The 19,170-nt window shown below is 50.4% G+C and overlaps 2 protein-coding genes across 2 annotated transcripts; one reads left to right on the plus strand and one right to left on the minus strand.

Moving 5' to 3' along the window:
• Positions 1-4,319: 4,319 nt before the first annotated feature.
• On the minus strand, positions 4,320-6,049 carry LOC144718560 (uncharacterized). The gene is made up of 2 exons (XM_078593930.1): positions 5,962-6,049; positions 4,320-5,089 (listed from the first exon to the last, which is right to left on the minus strand). The coding sequence occupies exons 1-2, from the start codon at positions 6,047-6,049 to the stop codon at positions 4,320-4,322; spliced, it is 858 nt and encodes a 285-aa protein (XP_078450056.1).
• A 7,714-nt stretch (positions 6,050-13,763) lies between these two features.
• INS (insulin) lies at positions 13,764-18,837 on the plus strand. The gene is made up of 3 exons (XM_078595088.1): positions 13,764-13,888; positions 16,855-17,116; positions 18,497-18,837. Exons 2-3 carry the CDS (start codon positions 16,882-16,884, stop codon positions 18,682-18,684), a joined length of 423 nt encoding a protein of 140 aa, XP_078451214.1. The 5' UTR covers positions 13,764-13,888; positions 16,855-16,881; the 3' UTR covers positions 18,685-18,837.
• Positions 18,838-19,170: the final 333 nt, after the last annotated feature.

The raw sequence follows: 19,170 nt of genomic DNA on the forward strand, positions 1-19,170 counted from the left end.
ATGAGGATTGATACATCTCACTGATTTTACTTTGCTGTTTTGCAACAATTAAAGGCGTTTTCAGGCAAAATTAGATCATAATAATCATACAATGACTTCGCTTTTCCACCCAGGGAAAGCCTTGTTGAGTCTCACAACTCCTTTTCGGAAGGGCGCTGCCGAGGTTTCGCAGTAGGGGGCGATGTTGCTACGGATGTATGGTTGTATGTCGAACTTCTTTCGCACCGTACGTACCCAACCGTGCAAATCGGAGGTGCGGGGGAAGGCCGACAAACTAAACACAAAAAGCGGTCCTAAACAAATGAGTTTTCAATCTTGATGATTTGAAAGTGCATAGCTCCAGTGGCTTCCTAATATAGGAAGGAAGAACGTTCCAGACGGCCGCAGAAGCGCATCTGAAAGGGCCGCGATGCGGTGACCGTCTTTGCTCGATGGGCAGCAGCCAAAATCCGCTGCTGTGAGGATAACTGGAGTTCGCGTGATGATGTATGCTCCTTGACGAGATCAGCGAGGTGATTGTGGTTTATTCCACTTGAAGAAATGTGTGGGTAATATTAACTCTTGCGAATGATGTCAGAGGATTGTTAACGTCCACTGTAAAACAGAAGGCACGTGCTTTTTTCCGGTTAATACAACCGCAGTATTAATTAGGGTGGCCGATGGTTAGAACCGTGAACCAGTTGCAACAAGCGACGAAGGCGCTGCCAATTAGGCCTCGTCACCACTATGAAACTATAAACTAAAACTATTATTTTTATTTTACCGGTAAGGGCCACTGAGCTATACACAGCTCTTTTTCAGAAGCGGCCTGGCCACAAATGATAGCTCAACGAAGTGGCTTATCATCAACGTGGACATTTATTTATACTCTAAACGCATGTAGATTCTAAACGTGGAGGGGAAGATCCGGACGAGCTGGAGAAACATCCACACGACCAAGGGGAGAGAGACCATGAAAACTCCAAATATTCAGGCGTCGGGATCGGGATCGGGATCGAACCCACGACCTCCTGTATACAAGGCGAGGTAGTAAACATCTCATAGCCACCGTGGCACCCACGGCGAGTGCTCCACCCGGCTGTGAGCCGTGAGCGAGGCTGAACGTAGAAATGAATAGGACGGATCAACGTGTGACAGCGACCTTATCATTCCACGAAGATGTCGTAAACGTTTTATTATTGATTTGTTTGTTACATCTTTATCTTATAAACTCGCGAAATAAAGCTACTTGCAACAATTGCTGAACAAGGGGTCATATATACGAGGGTCATGGAGAAGGTGAAACCTGCACTCTCAGTTAGAATTCTGAACGTGAATTGAAGTGAACGAAACTCGCCCAATATCCTCTCCCCCCCCCTCGAAACGCGTTCACATTTGTCACGTGGGGTGCTGTGATGTCTTCATGGCAGAGCCATGGAGTTGGGTTTTTTTTAGAGCACACGCGCGCACAGCCATTTCAGGACATCTGCCTGTGTTCAGTTCATTGTCCTTTCCCAGACATCTGATAAGCGCGGCTGGCCACGTGCGGTGCGACATGAGTTCAATATGCAACACGCATACAACTCGTCCATTTGTTTCGCTCTTTGCATCGCTCCAACACGCGAGAGGCACGCGGACCACCCAAACTGCTTCGATATCCTCCCGTACATTTCAGCTTCCTTGGGCATTTTTCTTCTCCGGAGACCTCGTCAAACGACGCTGATGCTGTCTCACAGCGCAGGGCACAATTAATTATGCCCCCCATAAATTGTGAATACCCAGGCTGCGTTGCGCCGCTGTGTGTACGTTGAACTTCTTTCACACCGTACGTAGCCAACCGTGCTAAAAATAAAAGGCGGTCGGGCGTGGTGCGGGCCTCGTGTACCGTTCCGGCCTTCATAGGTGCACGCTAACAGCACTTGTCCCTACAGCATGTTAAGGCTATACGGGGAATCTTTGTCTTTGTTGTGTTGAACTTCTTTCGCACCGTACGTAGCCCACCGCGCAGAGTTGCCGGATTGTGCCACTGCCACCCCACAAAGTTGCAGCAGAGGTCTGCCATTGTTTTGACAAATTAAACGAGAATCATGCAAAGTGCAAGGAACCATCGAAGGGTTCCTCATGCGAGAGCAATTTCATAACGGTCGTGAAATAATGGGCACATGCGGGCGTTATATCGGCGAATGCATATACTGCAACACAAGTCTGGCAGTGTCATTTTAATACCATCGTTATTAACATCAACACAGCTGTTACCAACAGAGTTATTCATCTTCCTCCTACATCACATGCAAGTGAATACAAATAGTGGGTTGTCCAGGACACACATATATATACACAACTGTTAACCAAGTTAGAGTCCAATTGGTGATATATTTAAAAGTTGCAATGTTTTTTTGTACATTACCAGTCACGAATATTGAAAAAACTAAAATTAACACCAGGGCACATTGGTCTATACTCGTTGGTTCTTTCGGTAAAGTCACGTAGGTGAAAATAATAAAATAAAATAAAAAAGTGAAAACAACTAAATTAAATCACGACGTTTCGGGCGCAACACAAGCGTCCGTCATCGGGTGGGGACAACCACAGCCCGTGTAGCCTTTCACCTACGTGACTTTACCGAAAGAACCAAAGAGTATGGATCCTTGCAGTCACGAAAACTTCACGTTGGGTCTACTCTCGACTCGAATGACGCCAGAAGGACCGTTAGAAGATATTTAAACGAGGAAGCCGCGGATGGCTCGCGAGTTCAGAGCACTGAGTCGGCATCGGTTCGAATCCGGGGATTTTCACGTCCGTAATCTCAGCCCAAGCCACCAACGGCTCGCACACAGAAAGAGAAAAAGAAAACTCCCGATGTAAAATCCACTCCGTGAAGCGGGACCAATGATCATCAGAACCTCGAATGCATGAAATAAATAACCCTGCTTTCGTTCCATATGTGCACATAAATATATATATATTTTTTTTAACCATATCTGTTTGTCTTCTCATGGGAAATGCATTTCCTATGAATATGCTAAATTCCTCTTGATATGCACATTCTTTTGTTAAGGCGCTCTTCTTCCACCTCCAACCCAGCTTATATATAAGCTCCTAGCTTGGCAGTGTCTCATTCTTCACCTGAAAACGGCTGCTTGCGTTGTAGCCGAAACGTCGTGAGAATGATTTTATTGTGTTTAATTTTTATTCTTTTATTATTTCCCTTCTACGTGACTTTACCGAAAGAACCAAGAAGATGAATCCCTGCAGTCACGAAAGCTTTAAATCGAAACATATCTGTTTGCTGACTTAAACAAAAAAATCTCACGATAGCCAGCGTATATTTATGCAAGCAAACTCTCGACTGGTTTCGACATTTTTGGTCTCATCAGCAGTCAGACTCGCTAAACAAATCGTGGTTATCCAAGGCTTTATTTATTTTTGTCCAAGGAATTCAGTTTTTGTTCATTGTTCACCTCGGCTCTTTCCCATTACAAACAAGCACAATCATTTTAAAGTAACTTAGACAACATTGTAGAAATGTGGCCATTTGGCTCGCTGATGAGTTCAAAGTGTATTGCATTCCACAGTTACCCGTGACAACACATTTGATCTTTGACGGATACCAACAGCAACGATGATAACTCCTTTCAGAGAGGACATATTTCGTAAAATAAAGTCATTATTCACAAATTCACATGAACATTAGGCAGTTAAAACGGCGTGTTTCTGTTAATATTCCTAAGGCAGTGGTGGAAATTCCACATTCTACTGACGGGGACCAGTTCATCAATGCAACACGAATCGAACACGATGTGCCTTTCGTGCTGCGTGCTAAACCATTGCGTAATCATCATCATCATCGGATGCATTTATCAATGCAAAGCCACGCACGTCGTGCAGCCTAGATAACTGGAGGAGATGTAATTCAATTTAAAACTGCATTTTACGATAACTGATGACTGAGAACACACGCAAGTCAGGTGCGTCGTAGCGACTGCCAAGTGAAGAAAGTGAGGCTTGGGCAGCACGCGTCGCTGGCAGGGATGGGGGACCCGTGGTCGAGACTAACGACGGAGTGGCAGTCAATGGAGGAGAAACACCGCCCCGATGGAACGCCCTCCGTGCAGTTGTAGCGATGTACGGCGGCCAGATGAGTTACTGCATCGCGAGAGGGCGATCGATGGCGGTGACCCCGAGGGGAGTGGGGTGTGGGGGGGGGGTGGTTCGTCATCATCCCTCGCAGCAAGAGGACGGTGACCGGCGGTAGAGATCCGACGCCTTGGCGCCTCGTTACGCACGGAAGCGCAAGGTCAGAGACAACGGAGGAACCTCGCGCCACGGAACCCGTGCCCTCAGTACGAGTAGGAAGACGACGCCGACGATATTGAAAGTCCGAACGTGCGCTGGCTTCCCCAAGTGTCCATGGCGAGGGGGGGCGCAGGAACTGCCCCGTGCCCGACGGAACGGGGCTCTGCGGGGGCCCAGCCCAGACCCGGCTCCTGGGAGGTTTGAAGAAAGGAGTCTCCCCCGCTCTCCGCGTGGCCCGCTCCCGTCCAGAACTCGTGGCCCGTCCAAGCTGGAGAGGCTTCGTGCGGCTGCTCGTGCGTGTCGAACAACGGATGGCACTTCGCGTCCAAGCCAAACCAGCTGGCCAGATGGCAGGGCTCGGCTGCTCTACTACCAGCGCAGCCCGTCGTGGAGGAGGTGATGGTGGATGGGGAGGAGGAGGCGGCGGCGGCGGTGGTGGTGCTGATGTTGACGGGGCTGGCGGTGACCTCTGGAAAATAACGGGGCGACTCGGAGAGCATCAGCAGACGCTGGAGAGCGCGGATGTATTCGGCGGCGGCTCGGAGTGTCTCCACCTTGCTGAGCCGAGTCGGCCCCGATGACCCGGCGCCTTCGCCCGACGACCCCGGCGAGAGCGGCCCCCCGGGGCAGGGGTCTTGCTGCGGGGTCCAACTGGGGCCCAGGGCCGCGGGGACGCGGTCTCGCAGCGCGGCGAAGCCTCTGTTCACCAGCGCCACGCGGTTGCGTTCTCGCGCGTTGCGGCGCGCCGTGCCGGGTCTCCTGCTGCTGCTGCTGCTGCTGATGCCGCCCGTGGCTCCAGCCGAGGTCCCCTTCCCTGGTCGCTCTCGCGCCGGGAGCAGTAGCCGGGCCCCCGCACCGCGACGTTGGGTCCCCACTTTTTGACGAAACGCAAGGCGCCTCTCGCAGCTTCGCAAAAGGCCACAACCGTCGTCATCGTCGTCATCGCCGCCACCGTCGCCACGATCATCGTCACCATCATCATCATCTTCTGCGGCGCCGGTGTCTTCTCGGGTCGCGGGCGGAGGTCGACGGCGAGTAGCGGCGGTGCAGCGAGGGACTTGCGGGCTGGTTTTGGGGGCCTCCCACGGATGGGGGCGCGTGCCGGGTGCAGCCCCCCCAGGCGACATCGCCGTCCCGCGAGAGTTGTCGTGCGCGCTCGGCGCGCTGGTCTGTAGCATCATCATCATCGTCGTCGTCTTAGTCGTCGTGGTCGCTTGCGCGCGCGTGCCCGCGTGCTTCTCTCTTGACGGTGGAAGTCGCGTCCGGGCTATTTGGTAGCAAAGTCGCGAGGTAGACGCTGTCCGGGACTATTCTTCCTCGCTGCAAGCGCACGGGTTTGACTCCCAGCAGCGACGGCAGACGCGGCCTTTTGAGAGGTGGGGACGCGCGGTCGAGGGGGTAGTAGAGACTCGTGGTGGGTGGGGGGTGCGGAGAGGAATTACCTGCAGGGTCAAGGGTTCTGCGGTTGTAAATAAACTTCAGGCAGCGGGTGTCGATATTTGAGTGCGCAGGCGGTGCAACTGCGTGGCCCATGCCAACCGTGGCTGAGCCACGGTTATCTTCCCCAGCCAGGCAGCGATGTACAACATCTTTATTATTTCAGAATCGGAATCTTTATTGTCCTGAAGAAATCCGATGGGCTATGAAGCTCATTTCTTTGTTTCAAAGATGTCCGGTACAACGCACGTCCCATCACACTCAGTGGCGTAGCTTTCGAGTGCGCAGGCGGTGCAACTGCGTCGGGGCTTACGGGGTGCTGGTCGAGGTGGCCCATGCCAGCGTGGTGAAGTATGGTCCAGCAACCTCCAGGACCAACACGGTGTGTTCAAGACTTCATCTCGCAGTGGATTGACAATACAATTTGATACATTTCATTGCATGAATCGTCTGTGTGAATTAAAGCTTCAACTTTCTTTAACGCTATTAAAAGTAATAACCGTAAAAAAATATTACGCATTCATATTTAATTGGTTAAAAGTATACACTGTGCATACCGCACCTCCGATTAGCACGGTTGGCTACGTACGGTGCGAAAGAAGTTCAACATGCTTGCAATATTAAACTAAAAGGACTTCTTCTGATGTCACTCGCCACTGACATTAGCGACGGTCGGGACTTGAGCTCAGAGAGGGTCCGGGGTTCGCACGTTAGCGCGCAAACCACTGCGCCACCGCTCCACCGCAGGGGTTGAAAAACAACCAGCCCACACATTTTTCCCAAATGCAAACACATAACAGATTTATAGGCTGTTGGGCAACTTTCTGCAGGATGTATGTTGGGGTCAAGATTGCCACACGAGGTGCGCTGTGGAGGCCTTTGTCTCGCCGGTGTTGCGGTGCACTGACTGCCAATCACCGAAGAATCGAGAGAAAATCCACGTGGAACAGGGAGAGAACATGCAAACTCCACTCACTCTCAGTCACACTCTGTAGAACAGGGAGAGATCATACAAACTCCACTCACTCACACTCTGTAGAACATGGAGAGAACATGCAAACTCCACTCACTCACACTCTGTAGAACATGGAGAGAACATACAAACTCCACTCACTCACACTCTGTAGAACAGGGAGAGAACATACAAACTCCACTCACTCACACTCTGTAGAACAGGGAGAGAACATTCAAACTCCACTCACTCACACTCTGTAGAACAGGGAGAGAACATTCAAACTCCACTCACTCACACTCTGTAGAACACAGGGAGAGAACATTCAAACTCCACTCACTCACACTCTGTAGAACAGGGAGAGAACATTCAAACTCCACTCACTCACACTCTGTAGAACAGGGAGAGAACATGCAAACTCCACTCACTCACACTCTGTAGAACACAGGGAGAGAACATTCAAACTCCACTCACTCACACTCTGTAGAACAGGGAGAGAACATTCAAACTCCACTCACTCACACTCTGTAGAACACAGGGAGAGAACATGCAAACTCCACTCACTCACACTCTGTAGAACAGGGAGAGAACATTCAAACTCCACTCACTCACACTCTGTAGAACAGGGAGAGAACATTCAAACTCCACTCACTCACACTCTGTAGAACAGGGAGAGAACATTCAAACTCCACTCACTCACACTCTGTAGAACAGGGAGAGAACATTCAAACTCCACTCACTCACACTCTGTAGAACAGGGAGAGAACATACAAACTCCACTCACTCACACTCTGTAGAACAGGGAGAGAACATTCAAACTCCACTCACTCACACTCTGTAGAACAGGGAGAGAACATTCAAACTCCACTCACTCACACTCTGTAGAACAGGGAGAGAACATACAAACTCCACTCACTCACACTCTGTAGAACAGGGAGAGAACATTCAAACTCCACTCACTCTCACACTATGGAGGACAGGGAGAGAACATTCAAACTCCACTCACTCTCACACTATGGAGGACAGGGAGAGAACATTCAAACTCCACTCACTCACACTCTGTAGAACAGGGAGAGAACATGCAAACTCCACTCACTCTCACACTATGGAGGACAGGGAGAGAACATTCAAACTCCACTCACTCACACTCTGTAGAACACGGAGAGAACATACAAACTCCACTCACTCTCACACTCTGTAGAACAGGGAGAGAACATATCAACTCCACCCAGATAGGCGTTCGAGTCAGGAATTGAACCATTGGCAGAGTTTGACTTCAATATTTGGATGGGCAGGCGTTCGCTTTGTCCCTCACATTAAGAATCACGGGTGCATATAATTTCATATTTTTTTTTCCTTAATTGTAGACTCCTGAAAATAAATTAATACAGGCGTCCAGTTTGGAGGAGCGTTGCTTCCCCTCCCTCGTGCCCCCCTCCCCTAAATTCCGCCCATGACATTGAACCGATGGCCCCTCTTGCTGAAAGGCCGCACGGTTTCCACTGCGCCACGCTAATTGGGTGGAGCTCAGCTCGGAGTGATTTTGCTCAGGAGGAGGCGGCACGGACCCAGTGGCCGGATTAAGCGCGTGCGGGGCCTGTACAATATGTTATAAAGGGGCCCTAAATAAAAAAAAACACGTAAATATTAAAACACAAAATTTTCACTTGCATAGTAAAATAATTGTATTTCTTTTCATTTGCTATACAGCCAGATATTACGACAAATCGCTAACCTTAAACACCCAGTCGTTCATAAACGTTGAAGGCAGTATAGTACTATAGTAATAGAGCAAGTGCAGAATCACTGAACCTGAATTGATAGCTTACACGCATTTAGCGCGGGGCCCTTGAGAGTGCGGGGCCCGTAGCACGTGTAGCTACTTTTGCTACGAGGATCATCCGGCACTGCACGGATCGCTCCACACGGCTGTGGAAAGCGGCCCCGAGCCGTACTGCTGAGGACGCCTTCACAGGTGGTGGTTCGTGAGCCCCGCGCCGGACATTTCACTTTGTCGGCACCAGGCGAGCGTGGGGGGGAGGGTAGCGGTATCGTTCCCCCACTCGCTCTGCGTGAGGCCAATAACGGCGAATTACGTGATAGCCATTTGCAATGAGCGGGCTAATCAATACGTTCACTCGTATGAGCCGTACAATAAATACATTTGCACCTCAACTGCGAAATATGGACGGCACCACCCGGTGGGCTCGATCGGCGCGCTCATTCATTCATTTCCAGCATTCCGCAGGAAACTTTTTGCTTTTGCGGGTCCTAACTTTCTGGCAACGGCACACCGATGTAATTAATACGAACGGTGACCGGTTAACCGATTGCCGTTTGGCCGGGCTTGCTTTTTTTTTAATAGGGCACCTATACGTTCAATCTTGATTTGAAGCTTTCGTGACTGCAGGAATCCATAATCTTTGGTTCTTTCGGGCGCAACACAAGCATCCGTCATCAGGTGGGAAGCATGATGACGGACGCTTGTGTTGCGCCCGAAACGTCGTGATTTATTTTATTTTATACCTACGTGACTTTACCGAAAGAACCAAAGAGTATACACCTATACGTTATGCTGTATACATATGACATTAAATGTCCTGCATCACCTTTGATCTACCACTAGATCGAGCACAACGCTTGGACGCTATCGCGTCTAATAACAATCATCCATGGGCCAGAGCAGGGCAGGAATCAGTGCCCTACCAAAGATGGAAAAAACAAAACTTGATCAGGAACCGATTTATATCCACGGCCAATCAGGGTCAATTACTCGATAACCACGCTCATGTTCAAGTGATTGTCACTAAAAGGCCACTGGCGTTGGCCACGTAAAGACATTGGAACCGGTAAAGTTACTCCACCTCAGGCGCTACCAACAAGTGGATTGTCAGGTCAAGGCTCAATGCCAACAGAAAGAGTGTGGGAAGAGCTCACCTTCGTTATCTTAATCGAGCCTTGTGCTAATCAGGAAAACGCATCTCCGATTAGCACGGTTGGATACGTACGGTGCGAAAGAAGTTCAACATACATATATACACACAATGTGGTTGAGAAACGTTGACTACCACGATACTCCAAATGCCGCGCGCGAGTTTGAGTTCACTGAGCTCCCAGTGCCCTCTTGTGGGCGACTCGTCAAGACACTCCCGATCGGTTTGACGGTGGAAAAGAATAAAAAATGCCGTGCACACGGGGGAGGCTTTATCTGTAACGACGGAAGCGGTGGTATCGTGGTTAGTGCACTGCGCTATTAACGTTAAGTTCGATTCCCGGCCACGGCTATCATCGGTGCCAGGTGATATCTAAACCAGGCCCGGGTCCACCTTGCACCATCCCAGTGGGTACACACACACACACATCTATATAAAATGGCAACATTTCACAGCTGAGATTTCATGGAGACAGTGGCAACATACCAAGCGTAAGGAGGAGTCAAACAAGGAGATACATACTCTGAACAAAGTCACTCGTGGCAACTTTATACTACGTAACATATCTTACACATGGCGAATCACGAGAACGTGGAGTCGAGCGAATGATATTAATGTATGGAAAGAAAAAGATGATCGAGAAGAGAGAAGATACGTGCACAGCCAGGACGAGGGGACAGGAAAGGGGAAATTATTCCGGGACGGAAATCCCTAAAGCACTCATTCATTGTAATGATTTACTCTTTTTACCAAGCAAGGCCCACTGAGCTACATAGCTCTTTCGCAAAAGCGACCTGCTCACAACTAAAAGCTAAAATTAAGAGGCTCATCGTGTGGAAATGTTTAGTCGCCAAACACTCTAAACGCATGATTCTAAATGTGGAGGTAAAAGTCGGAGGACCAGAAGAAACAATCCACGTGACCACGGGGAGAACATGCAAACTCCAAGTATACAGCAGGCGTCAGGGTGAGGATGGAACCCACAACAACCTGTATACCAGGCGAGGTAGTTAACATCTCGCCACCGTGGAGCCCCAGACAAAGAGGGCACGGCTCAAGATGAGCAGCAGAAACGAGGAGGAGCGCCGGGCAGGAAGGGGAGGAGGGGGGGAAGGAATAACCGGGCCAAGATGCTGGGGAATGAGAGGTGATGCTGAGAGGGGGTGGGGGAGGGGGAGGAAAGAGCGAGGTTGAGAGAGAAGGAAGGAGCGAGCAGAAATGAGCTGCGCGGAGCAGCTTCCGTTTTCGCAGTGGGCGGGGAGAGGGGAGGGACTCACAGTGGGGGGTGGCCACGTGTGAGTCACGTGACTTACGGGAGGCTGAGCCGATTTAGAGATTTACTCTTAAAGATAGATTCTCGAAACTGGATTGGAGAAACAGAGGCATGAATACAGACGGTGGTAGTGTTAACCAGCTCAGATTTTCTGATTACGTAAATATGTTTAAAATTACGGATATACATTCACCTGGATACTGTAATCTTTTGAGATGGAACTTCTTTTTTGCAAGGGGGGGGGGGGGGGGGGTCCAGATATATTAAGCTCATGAAAATAAACTACAGGACAATGCGAGAAGGTCTGATGAAGACTGCAGCGTTGGACTTCAGATAAATACGAGAACAAAGCGACACATCTGCCCAAGCGAAGAGAGTTGTTATTGGGGGGACGCAACAGCAAAGAACGCAACAGAAACATCGGACAATTATTGAGACGCTCACATGGATCAATTGTGAATTCAGAACCTTGTACTCGCACACACGTTTACAGACTAAGGTATAGAGCGTACTTGTACTGCATCAGCAGATCTTGCTGTGTGCCTGCGTTTAGTTTTTTTGTGAATTCCCTCAAGTGACCTCCTGTAGCTGGCAGTCTGAGTAACGGCCACGAATTTCGGCTGAAACTGAGGAAAATAAATCACGGCCGATTGCATCAAAGGCGACGCATCTCGCGGGCAAGAGCAGCAGCAGCAGCAGCAGCAGCACGCTCTGTCAGTCGGACCTGACAATTTTCTGGAGCGGAAATGCTTTTAAAGAATTAATAAATAAATTAATTAATTAATAAACCCCACAATCACCACGCTGCAATTAACGGGCAAATGTCCACGCCACGTGGCTGGCGCGTGCTCTTAGTGCCAGCTGCTCACGCGCGCGCGTGCACAGACGGAATTTCAGCATTGACGACATATGCCGATGAGCCCCCGACAAAGGAAAGCGAAAACCGGTCCAGAGTTTGCGTTTTTATGAAGCTGACGATGCTGGTTTAACACACGTCCAATAAATGCATAGGCTAAACTCGAATTTATTTTCTATGCGGAGGTACAGCAACGGATTATTTAATCGCACCGTCTCCACGGTGCAGGAGGGAGATGGATTGTCAATCCGCAAAGACCGTGAGAGATTGCTACGGCTTAGGGAGGACTTCAGCCAGCAGTGGATAGACCATGGCCGACGATGCTCAACCGAAGATGATTTTGTTTAATCATCGCTGATGCGTAATGCAATGGGGAGGTGGTGGATTGAAAACCGTGAAGTACCCAGTTTAAATCGCTGGGTGGACAGAGAGGCAAGGACAATGTAGGAAACTTGCCCCATTATTCCAAACTGCCGCGCCTGGAGGTCTAACGGACGGGCGAGCTGCGGATGGCAAGTCCAGTAGTGCTGACCATCGGGTCACGATACATGGGGCCCAATGGAAGTCAACCGAGACATGGCCACGCCACGTCAACCCAATACGTGCACACACAGAGATGCCAATGAAAGTGCTCGCACTCTCGCGGTGACTCGTCCACTGTGAGTGTGCCAGATCTCGTCTAACCTCGTAAGCTTAGCAGGGTATTTTTATTGGCAGCCTGCTCAGCGCTTAGATGGGTGTCCACTCGAGCTTGACGGGTGTTGTAGGTGTGCCGCCTAGGCAAAGTGTGGACAGGAGTATGGTAGTGATGAGTGTCATCATCATCAGCAGCAGCAGCAGCTATTTTCTATCCACTGCTGGATGGAGGCATCAGCAAGCAGTCGACATCACTCGCGTTCCAGCGATCATCTCACCGCTGCACGCGAGCTGAACTCACGAAGCGCCGCTCCCTCGTGTAGCGCCACGTGCATTGTTTTTATTCTCCGCCGGGTTCTTCGTTTTTTCTAATCACACGAAGCCAAACACTCATTGATACATTCGGCCCAGCATCCCGATATAAGCAGGACCCCTCCTGACAAAGAGGGTTGAGACTCAGCGAAGCTTTCCTGGAAAATGTATCGGCCGAAGACGTGAGGATTGACCAATAACACACCAGGTATTTTATCTTGCGTGCAAGTCGACCTCCAAAGAGCGCGTAGAGCATCACCGTCTTCAATACACCGATTGAGCCATTGATGCTGGCGAGCTGTGGAGTGTGCAGGCGGTTCAACTGCACCGGGACCCACAGGCAGGCCGAATGGGGCTAGGACATCGGTCTATGAAGGAGGGGGACAGGTGACGGATGGAATCTTGACACGGGGCCCAATTTAAATCCTTGCCCCAGGGCCCATACCAACCATGCTCCGCCATTAACTTCAGGTATAAGGGGCACGCACATGGCGCATGGAGCCAATTTTCATCATCGGTGACGATGGTAACCTGACCGGCACCTGAGGTTCAAAACAAGTTCATTTGCTTGCGCGTGACCAGGTGTACCTGGGCCGCTGGGATCGCTAACCGCTCGCCCACTAACAAGCACACACAAACAAACACACAAACGCACCCCGCGTGCGAGGCCATACAGACGATGTTGGTCAAAGTGTTGTTAGCGAGGGCCTATTAAGGCCGGTGTGGTACGCGAGGAGGTGATGTGAACACTAACAACACCATCCCGGGACTCCTCCGTCTCCCACCGCGGCTGATGGGCACGCACGGCACACACGCGCATGCACTGCACCCACACCTGTCCATCCCTGCACATGGTATAGACAACACTTTAACGCTCTACCAACTCCCATTTGCCAAGCGCTTGCTAATGGCAATCGAGCAATTAGGCTAAAAGCAGTGGACACCACTCGCGTTTGGCTTCGAGTTGAGAATGTTCCGTGGCACGCGGCGAGCGCGTGCGGCTAACGGCTGATCCGTGATCGTAATTCTGACAACGACTGCAAAAAAACATTTTTTTGAGCGAAAAAAAAAAGTTGGGTGGACGCTCCGAACGGGGTATATAAGCAGGTGCGAAGATCTCCATCAGCCGCACAACTTTGTCAGTCGACCAGGACAGAAGTTTCACCTCCCAACAGCTTCCGTCAGCACCCACCGGCCTCTCCGTCTCTACGCAGGTAAGGTGACAGGTAGCCCCACCGCGTGGTCGCTCGGCCACACTCGCTCTGGTGCAAGCCTCACCTGGGTCGTGTGCCCCATGGCAGTGTCTTTATCTCGAACGCCCTCAAATCCTCTCCGATCTTGAGCTCTCTTCTTCGTTTCGCTCTCGTCGCAACGTTCTTCAAGTTACCGAGCAGCATTTGCCGAATTCGTATCGTTTTCACTTTCTTGTATTGTTTCTAAGTGGGGGTTTATCTCCTCCTCGTCTGCTCTAGAACTCTCTCATTACTCGTTTTCTCCAACTTCATGTCTCCATCGGACGCCACAATCCATAACTCTGACACAGGTCTTGTCTCCCATTCCGGGAGTGCAACCTTCTGCACTTTACACTCGGCTCTTCTTAAACCATCTGTTGAAACTCTCTGCCGCGGTAGCGAGGGGCATCACGGTGTCGAGGAGATGTTAACTACCTCGCCTGGTGTACAGGAGGTCGTGGGTTCGATGCCGACCCTGACTATGCCTGCTGTATAGGTGTATGGGTGTTTGGGTCTCTCTATGTCTATGGGTCTCTGTGGGTTTATGGGTCTGTATGAGATGTTAACTACCTCGCCTGGTATACAGGAGGTCGTGGGTTCGATGCCGACTCTGACTATGCCTGCTGTATAGGTGTATAGGTGTTTGGGTCTCTGTAGGTCCATAGGTCTCTGTGGATTTATAGGTCTGTATGAGATGTTAACTACCTCGCCTAGTATACAGGAGGTCGTGGGTTGGATCCCGAGCCTGCTGTATATTTGGAGTTTGCACGTTCTCCCCGTGGCCACATGGATTTTTCTATGGGTCTTCCGGCTAATCCCTCCATATTAATGCGACTGCAATAAATTTCCACGCGACAATCCACTTCGCTGAGCTATCATTTGTGGTCAGGTCGCTTCTGAAAAAAAAGAGCTCTGAAGCTCAGTGGGTCTTACCTGGTAAAATAAAAAAAGTGTATAGTTTCATTCGTCTTTGTCAGCAGCATCCTTCCGAAATGCCGCTATTACTTCCCCCATGGCGATCCTGACTCCAATCTCCGTCGAGTTGCCGCGATCTGTTTCTTCAATCCACTGCTAGATGAGGGCCCTTCCCCCCCCCTTCCCCCCGAGCCCGCTCATCGACACCGTTTGACCGAACGTCACTCGTTGCTTGGCGGGGCAGCCAAGTGGAGAGCCCAGGACCGGTTCGGAGACGCCACTCGCCGCACTGGCGTCGGTGTTTTCCGACCGCGTCAAACGTTCTCCGGGCTCGTCGTGCCCGCCGCGTTCGTCAAACCCTCCCTTGGGGAAACGTGGTGCCGGTGCGAAAAGACCTGCAATTGTGACGTCATATACAATTCTTATTACGGCCTGTAGCATATGTTATACAGGGGCGCTAAAAAAATAAAAATAAACACAAATACTAAAACACAGATTTTTAACTTGCATAGTAAAGTAATTGTATTTTTTCATTTGCAATAGAGCCAGATAATACGACAAATCGCTCACCTTAAATACCCAGTCGTTCATACAAGTTGAAGGCGGTATAGTACTATAGTAATAGAGCAAGTGCAGAATCACTGAACCGGAATATGATAGCTTGAAAGCATTTAGCGCGGGGCCCGTAGCTTCTACACATGTAGCTACTACACATGTAGCTACTACACATGTAGCTACTACACATGTAGCTACTACACATGCAGCTACTACACATGTAGCTACTACACATGTAGCTACTACACATGCAGCTACTACACATGCAGCTACTACACATACAGCTACTACACATGTAGCTACTACACATGCAGCTACTACACATGCAGCTACTACACATGCAGCTACTACACATGCAGCTACTACACATGTAGCTACTACACATGTAGCTACTACACATGCAGCTACTACACATGTAGCTACTACACATGTAGCTACTACACATGTAGCTACTACACATGCAGCTACTACACATGCAGCTACTACACATACAGCTACTACACATGTAGCTACTACACATGTAGCTACTACACATGCAGCTACTACACATGTAGCTACTACACATGCAGCTACTACACATGCAGCTACTACACATGCAGCTACTACACATGCAGCTACTACACATGTAGCTTCTACACATGTAGCTACTACACATGTAGCTACTACACATGCAGCTACTACACATGCAGCTACTACACATGCAGCTACTACACATGCAGCTACTACACATGTAGCAGCTACATATGTGGCTGATGTCTGAAGGGGTCTTGGGCCACCTTTTTTTTTGTTTCACCAACACGCACTGACCATCGCCCCTCCCGCCCCCCACGACCAACTCGGCGTGGGGGAGGTCTTCATGCAGCAGTGGGAATGGTCAAAAGAAAAGGCTGACGTGCGAATGGCTCTGCATCTTATCCCTCGGTGGAAACCCGCTCAACGCGACAGCGTGACAAACGACGTCGTGATGCTTTTATCGATTTATTCGTTTGCGATGTTGCCCTGCACGGATCTGTTCCGACGATGCTCTTGGCGAAAGTGTAAATGTCTCGCGTTAAGGAACGGCCCGCAGAAATAGCTACCACAGAGCTACCTCCGAGATCCCCTTCCCAAGTGCGCCGCTCTTTCGCACAGTAGGCGATACCGCGATCCAAAGGACGTGAAGAACCGAATCGACGTTGGGTGACGATCGGACTCGGAACCATCGACGCACTTGCACTCTGCGCGCTCGTGATGACCGAAGCTCGTGGGTTTTCCCGTTCAGGAATCATCTTGCGCCGGACAAACCCCGGTTTAAGTCACGGGCGGCGGCTGAATCCCGCGTTCGGAATCAGAAGCTGTATCTACACTGGAGGAATCCGAAGAGCGATAAAGCTCTTTACCACACAATGCCCAATGTATCTCTGCGATGCCGGCTGCGAGCCACCCACATGGGCGACCTCTCTAACGCCGCAATATCCCCCCACGCCTGTCCTCTGCAGCCTCTCCACCACCAACCACCACCCACGATGTCACCACGTTCTCCGAGGGCGCCGTCGGCCATGCTCTCTCTGCTGCTGCTGCCCGCGCTGCTCCTGCTGCTGCTCTCGCTGATGAGTCCGGTGCCCGCCCACGCGTCGGCGCTGACAGGCGCCGGCGGTACCCATCTGTGCGGATCGCACCTCGTGGAGGCGCTCTACGTGGTGTGCGGCGACCGCGGCTTCTTCTACACGCCCAGCAAGACGCGCAGGGAGCTGCCTGACGGTGCGCGACCCCCCCCCTCCCCGAGTGCCTCTGCGCCGATTGTGTGTGTGTGCGTGTCTACCTGTGTGTGTCTACCTGTGTGTGTCTACCTGTGTGTGTGTGTCTACCTGTGTGTGTCTACCTGTGTGTGTGTCTACCTGTGTGTGTCTACCTGTGTGTGTCTACCTGTGTGTGTGTGTCTACCTGTGTGTGTCTACCTGTGTGTGTGTCTACCTGTGTGTGTCTACCTGTGTGTGTGTGTCTACCTGTGTGTGTGTGTCTACCTGTGTGTGTCTACCTGTGTGTGTCTACCTGTGTATGTGTGTCTACCTGTGTGTGTCTACCTGTGTGTGTGTGTCTACCTGTGTGTGTCTACCTGTGTGTGTCTACCTGTGTGTGTGTCTACCTGTGTGTGTCTACCTGTGTGTGTCGACCTGTGTGTGTGTCTACCTGTGTGTCGGTGTACCTGTGTGTGTGTCTACCTGTGTGTGTCTACCTGTGTGTGTCTACCTGTGTGTGCTTCATCAGGCAACAGCTGTTGTGGCTTTGCTCTCTCGGCACGTTCTGTTAACGTTACAAAACTTAACAAATTGGCCGTGTTTGGTGGTGGCGGGTTTAACAACACTTTTATACATTTACGCGATCTCACCCCTAAACAACAAAAAACCCCTCTATTATGGATGATACTTGGGTCTCGAAAGCCTTACCACGTGTTAAACCGACCAACGTGTTGCCTTTATTTTTTTTACCTTGCACCCAGTGCCGAATTAAGCGAGTGCGGGGCCTGTAGCATATGTTATAAAGAGCCCCTAAATAAATAAAACACACAAATATTAAAACACTAATTTTTCACTTGCATGGTAAAGTAGTTGTATTTTTTCATTTGCTATACAGCCAGATAATACGACAAATCGCTAACCTTAATACACCCAATTGTCCGTAAAAGTTAAAGGCGGTATAGTACTATAGTAATAGAGCAAGTGCAGAATCACTTATCCGGAATTGATAGTTATAGATTTGAAGCTTTCGTGATTGCAAGGATTCATATTCTTAGGTTTTTTTGGGAAAGTCACGTAGGTAAAAAATTAAAATTAATAAAAGTAAAATAAAAATAAAATTAAAATCACGGAATTGATAGCTTGAAAGCATTTAGCGCGGGGCCCTTGAAAGTGCGGGGCCCGTAGCATATATAGCTACTACATATGTTGCTAATTTTCATAGGTGGGACAAAGTCATTGTTATGCAAGTCCAAGTCGAGTCGCAAGTCATCAAATTCATGACTCGAGTCTGACTCGAGTCCAAGTCACATGACTCGAGTCCACACCTCTGGTAATTTTGATAGCAGGATAATCAGGTAATGCGTGCTGACCCCCCTCACCCAACCCCCTCGTTCGCTCGCAGTCATCCGGACCGAGACCGACGCCGGCGAGCAGCAGGGGGGGGTGGTGTCGGAGGGCGAGGGCGAGCTGCGGGGAGGAGTCGCTGCTCCGGGCGCCCGAGGAGAGAGCCCGAGAACGCGACGCGGCATCGTGGAGCAGTGCTGCCACCGCAAGTGCTCCATCTACGACATGGAGAACTACTGCAACTGACCGAGAACGTCGAACGCCCGGCCACAAATCCACACCCCTAACCTCCCCCCCCTAACCTCCCCCCCTAACTTCTTAGTACCTAACACCCCCCCCACCAACCTCCTTACTACCCCAAAAGCTGTGATCACCCAATAAAAGAAGATGGTTAATTGATTTCGCTCGGCTTGTTGTCACGTGTGTGTGTATGTGTGGGGAGCGGTGGTGTAGCAGTTAGCGCACAGCGCTATGAACCCGGCGACCCGAGTTCGATTCCCGCTCACGGCCAACACCCAGTGACGATTATCAGAACCGGTCCTGGGCCTCCCCTAGGTCGACTCAGCCTCAAATGAATACCTGGTGCGATGTGTAAACATCACCACTGGGAGACAAAGGCGGTCGGGCGTGGTGCTGGCCAACCACCCCCTCGTGTACCGTTCCGGCCTTCATAGGTGCTCGCTAACAGCACTTGCCCCTTCAGTCTGTTAAGTCTATACGGGAGGGTATTTG

This window comes from Lampetra planeri, chromosome 5, assembly GCF_965212315.1.
Source record: "Lampetra planeri chromosome 5, kcLamPlan1.2.h2, whole genome shotgun sequence".
NCBI lineage: Eukaryota > Metazoa > Chordata > Hyperoartia > Petromyzontiformes > Petromyzontidae > Lampetra > Lampetra planeri.

Excerpts from the sequence above, each read along its gene's own strand:
- LOC144718560 (XM_078593930.1), bottom strand. The coding sequence starts at position 6,049 with ATGGGCCACCTCGACCAGCACCCCGTAAGCCCCGACGCAGTTGCACCG. Across the intron at positions 5,090-5,961 it reads GCCACTGAGTGTGATGGGAC|GGAAGGGGACCTCGGCTGGA; the intron begins GTGCGTTGTACC and ends GAGAGCGACCAG.
- INS (XM_078595088.1), top strand. The coding sequence starts at position 16,882 with ATGTCACCACGTTCTCCGAGGGCGCCGTCGGCCATGCTCTCTCTGCTG. Across the intron at positions 17,117-18,496 it reads GCGCAGGGAGCTGCCTGACG|TCATCCGGACCGAGACCGAC; the intron begins GTGCGCGACCCC and ends GTTCGCTCGCAG.